General features: G+C 36.7%; 1 protein-coding gene across 1 annotated transcript in view; it reads right to left on the bottom strand.

The window, feature by feature from the left end:
• The window catches only part of Rgs22 (regulator of G protein signaling 22), a gene marked incomplete at its 5' end in the record, with an annotated part of 111,222 nt that overhangs the window by 65,773 nt on the left and 40,134 nt on the right, over positions 1-5,315 (bottom strand). Inside the window, 2 exons of the mRNA XM_010619664.2 lie at positions 437-1,040; positions 3,077-3,206. Of these exons, the coding sequence (XP_010617966.1) occupies positions 437-1,040; positions 3,077-3,206 (734 nt within the window). The remainder of the gene's footprint in view (positions 1-436; positions 1,041-3,076; positions 3,207-5,315) is intronic.

The following is a 5,315-nucleotide window of genomic DNA, read 5'->3' as shown; positions in this document are numbered from 1 at the left end:
TTTTTTTTTTTTTTTTTTTTTTTTTTTGGTACTGGGGATTGAACTCGGGACCTTACACTTGCAAAGCAGGTGGCGGAACCACTGAACTAGATCCCCAGCCCCATTTTTGGGCTTTTTGAGGCAGGGTCTCACTATGTAATGTAGTTCAAGCTAGCTTCAAACTCAGCCTCCCAAGTGCTGGGATCACAGGTGTGTGCCACCACACCCGGCTAAATGTAATCATACCTCCAAAGGTATAAATGACATTTTTATATTTATTGCAAACTCTTGCTTGTTGTTAAAAAACCAAACAATTTTCTATAATTTATTTTTAAGGGCCAGGGATTTAGCTCAGTGGTTCTACCACCTGCCTCCCAAGTACAAAGTCCCGAGTTCAATCCCTGGTACCAAAATATATACATATTTTAAAGCTATTAAAAATAAAAAGGAGAAATACCTTTGACGCCTTCCAGTGTCCTTCAGAGCTTTTAATCTCTCAATATCCATCCACAGACACCAATATCTCTCTCCTAAGGTGCCCTTCATAAATTTCTTAAAATTTTCAAACTCCTTCCTATTGTTAATGTTGTAAGTTCTGTGAGAAATATTCCGATCAGCCCTGCTCTCGGGTCCAAAGCTGTCCCTCTTTGCACTTAAATTGTTTTTTGCTAATACATCTTCTGACTTTGCCATTATGGTATGAACTGGTTCAAAGAAAGATTCAAAAGTATCATTAACCACCACTTGTCCTACATTGCTAAAGTTTATATAGTTTGGGCTTTCTTTAAGTGGCTCTCCAATAATTTTCTGAATGGCTTCTCTCAGAATAAAGAATACATAGGAATTTAAAAATTCTTCACATGTTGAAAAATGCAATGTGAGGCTTCTGTCAAACACATCATGTTGCTTTTCAAGGTATATTCTCAGAAGAGCTCGTGAAGGAGTGTCTTTTAGAGATACAGACCCTTCTTCGTCTTCTTCCAATTCAGAAAAGAATTCAGTGGTTTTAGATGAGCCCCTTTTTGTCCTGGGGTGAACTCCATCATCAAAGATAGAACTCTCTGCGTTAAATTATAAAAGGCTATTAGGTTAGATATGAGTACAAAGATTTTTATTATTAACAGATGCTATTAGAGCTGGCTTGACAAACTGGTTTATCACAAGGAATGGCTGAAAGGACCAGGCTCTTCATCAGGATTCTGATGCCACATTTGGAACCAGTATGGAAAAACCTGCCAATAGGGATAATCTTATCGTTCCTAAATGTGGCAGAAGGACTAAATAGTTGACAGCTCTAACACAGAGGATATTAAAAAAGACAACATATGCTTCCAAAATGTAATGTTTTAGACTGATATAGAATGACAAAATACAAGGGCCAAATCTATTTAAAAACCTATTAATTGTATATTAAACAATTAATGTGCTTTTTAATATTTCAAGTTGAATGATAAAAGAAAATTATCTAGTAGATGATGAGACCATAGAAGGCTAGAACTGGAGTCAATATCAACAATTTTTAAAAATTTTCTATTTTATAAGAAAAATTCAAATACCATCATACAGTCTATGATTAAAGTTACAAATAAGCATAAAGTATTTGTGAAGGTTTATTGGTGAATTATTTTCACCTATTCCATAGATAGAGTATTTCACCCCTATTTTCTCTCTTTTAGAAATTGGTGAAATATCAGATATCACACTATATTTCACATGGTAAGTTTACCTCAGGAAATGCCATAGATCAAGTATCTTGTCTGTGCCCAATTCCCAACAACCATATTCTTACCTGATTTCAAACTCACTGCACTGGAAAGATTTTGTTATAAACTTAATGAAAATACATATACCAGTTCCCCGATACTGAGTGATATTAGACTTCATAAATCTGTGAAGGAATACTGAGCATATTCTATTCTAAGTCCTACAGAATTGAAGGGAGGGTGTGGTCGATATCAGCATAGGCATTCCTGTTCATTACTCTCCTACTATCATTTCTCTTCCTGTTTGCCATGTACTCTTCAATTTTCTACTTTAATATTTTTGAGGAGGCAGTAAGAAACCAGTAAATCCAGTTATCTCCAATTAGGGAGACTGTGCTCCTCTTTACCTAGACTTAGGTTCAATTTTAGAGAATCTGGATTTATCTTCCCCACTCACTGAATATACACTTCAGAGGGATTAAAGTTAAGAATTCTTAATAAATTTTGAAATTCTTCTCCTGAAACACATGTAGATTTTTTCCTCTAATAATGTCATAATGACTCATTTCTGGCAGGTTCCTTCTATTTTTTGATAAGTTAATATCACCCAAAAAAGCCCCACACAGTAGTAATATATCTACTTTTCCACCTGAAAAATATTCTGAACTTTAAAACAGAAGGGAAACTCAATTTTCATCAATGACTATTTTTTTTTCAGTACTAGGGATTGAACTCAGAATTTTGTGCTTGCCAGGCAGGCAGGATGCCACTGAGCTATATCCCCGGCCCTAATGATGATTTACTGTTAAGAACAAACACTGCACTCATTTTATTGCTTAGTAAACAAACAGGGTTAAATAGTAAGAATTTGTAAAGTAGGAAATAGATAAGATGAAAATTTATGGACTGCACAGTAAACCAACCATGAAGCCAACTACTTTTTATACATTAGGATGTAACATTAGTCTAATCTTATAGATGAGAAAAGCAAGACGCCCAGGAGTAGAATAACTCATCGAAGTCACACTAGCGGGATGTAGTGTGCACACCTGCAATCCCAGCACTCTGGGAGGCTGAGGCAAGTGAGTCACAAGCATGAGCCCAGCCTGGGTAATTTAGTGAGACTCTGTCTCAAAGCAAACAAAAAAACAAAAGGCTGGGGAAGAAGCTCAGTGAAAAGACCCTGGGTTCAATCCCCAGTACTACTAGGTATCAGAGTTGAGTTCTAAACTCATTCCTTTCACAAAACCAATATGCTTCACAAAAAAAAAGTAGGAAATGGGGGGGGTGTACATATTTTTTCCTCCCCAATCACTAAATTCTGTCCTATAGATTAGAGAAAACACAGAAGATTTAAAGAAGAGTCCTGATGTCACTCATCCTTTTCTGCTTACCAGAAACAGATGAAATAACTGGTGATTCAATTGTATTGTGGGGTACACAACAGGGTAAGGAAAAGGTAGATATCATTTGCTGACTTTCTTTTGCTAGTGAAAACCAATCTTTTGTTTGAGTATAGGAGGCCTAGGAAGAAAGGGACATATTAGTTTAACGTAAGATAGGCCGGGGATTTATCTCAGTGGTGCCACACCTGCCTCACACCTGAGTTCCATACCTGGTACCAAAGGGGGGGGGAGAGAAAGACTAACAGAGTTCCTCCAATCACAAAGCTGAACAAATCATTATAATATTTAATTTGAACAGTATAATATGTAAAGGAAAAAATATTGTATGGAAAAAGAAAACCATACTAAAATTCATTAGCTAAGAAAATAATGGGAAGGACATTTCAACACAGATTTTTCATATTAGATAACCAAAGGGAAAAATGAGCCCAAATTCTTTTCCACTGTTACCCTCAGGATACTGCTGACCAAAGCAGAGAATGAAACCATATTCCTGGATTCACAACAGATTCATATTCCTTTGACACACCTTTTGCTAGCTGCTCCTATTTGCAATTTTTCCAATTGTTCCATAACCTCAATTCTGTCTCACCTGGGTCAGTGTTTTTGTTGTTGTTTGTTTGTTTTCATCTCCCACCCCAGCGTGACAGATTCTACTCTCAGCATTCTGTAAATCTCTCCAAGCTCAGCTGCCTCTTTGTCTTAGACTCCGCTTTCATAGCATTGCTTGGATTGGACGCTTCCTACAAACGAATTCCTTAGTCCACCTGCTCACAGATACAGCCTTCAATTTTTCCTTTGCTTTGTGTGCTGCTGAACCAGCTGACCAAATTCCCAAAGTGATCCTTAGCTTCTGGAATTCCACCCCTAACAAGCTCCTAGCTCACCGGTCCTGGAGAAATGACTCTGCCTGACTCTCTCAGTGATGCCCTCTATTTTCCCCAGGAATCCAAGTTGCTCAATAGGAACAGAGAGAGGAGTGTCCAGCATTCTCATTTCTCCTTTCTCCAACTGTCAGCTGACTGGCGCTTAGCTTAACACTCGAAGAGGCAAGGCTCAAATGGAAGATATCATTTCCTGTCTATTACAGAGAATTAGCGGGCATGTCAGGCCATACAATAAGACCAAAGCAAAAGAAATGAGAGATGCCTTCTGTGTAGCCACTGTCGCTCTAAGAGGTAAGGCTCCCTGCATGCACAGAAGCTTTGGAAGGCTCTAATTCACTTCTGTTCCATCTTTCTTTTACCTACTGAGCTTCTACTCTATTCCAAGAAGTATCCTAAGCACTGAGAGGTCAGAATAACTAAGGAATGATCAAGGAATTGAGTTAGACCAAAATAAAGGTATCAACTGATCAAAAGGATGATGGAATAGAGAACAGGGGAAAGAAAACAAGTACTCAGTCATTCTCCAGTCTATGCTTTCAAGAAATGGGCCCATTTAGATGGTACAAATGAAGACTCAAAAATTACCAATTATAATAAAGATTAACTTCTATATACAGTTGCCGTTTAAATAATTTAAGGACCCAAAGTACAAAAATTAAGAAAAATTATAATAATATGTAAAGTATTAATAATCAAATGAACAGAAATTATTTTTTTCCATCTCAGAAAACAGAAAAATAAACTTGCTTGGATTTTTACTCCCTGTTTGTTTAAATTCATATATAAGGAGTCAGAGCTTATTCTCCTGGATAGATCTTCACTTCGCATGTTTATTGACCTCAACTATCAGTACATATTTTATGACATCTCTGACACTTCTAAAATATTTAAAGAGAAAAAAATAAACACTTAAAATATGAGAGAAGGAAAATTTCTTTAGTACATTATTAATCATTTTTCAGCAAAAATAATAAAACATATAGCTTTAAATTTTGGCAAATTTTGCTGATAGAAATACCAAACAACAATATTAACTAGGAATACACAAAGAAAAGTTCAGGTAAGGTAAATTTCCCTGGCCCAACAGAGATCAAAGGTTTCCTCTTGTATGACATCTTAGGTGAGTTGGCAATGCCTATCCAGAATACTGTACAAAGAATTTGGAGCCAAGTCCTAGCTCAGTAGAAAAATTGCCACAATTGATTAGCAATGTCTGTCATTGGAGACTAAGAGAGTTGCAACACCAGGGTCACCTATTTACCATCCCTGATTTTGTGTGATATGTAGAATTGTGTACCAGAAGTGTGCTGCCAGAGATACGACCTGATAGAGACCAAAAA

Source organism: Fukomys damarensis, unplaced genomic scaffold (genome assembly GCF_012274545.1).
Source record: "Fukomys damarensis isolate Sample0158 unplaced genomic scaffold, DMR_v1.0_HiC HiC_scaffold_5, whole genome shotgun sequence".
Taxonomy (NCBI): domain Eukaryota; kingdom Metazoa; phylum Chordata; class Mammalia; order Rodentia; family Bathyergidae; genus Fukomys; species Fukomys damarensis.
The sequence above is the reverse complement of the archived record's forward strand: the minus strand, read 5'-3'. Positions and strand labels throughout refer to the sequence as shown.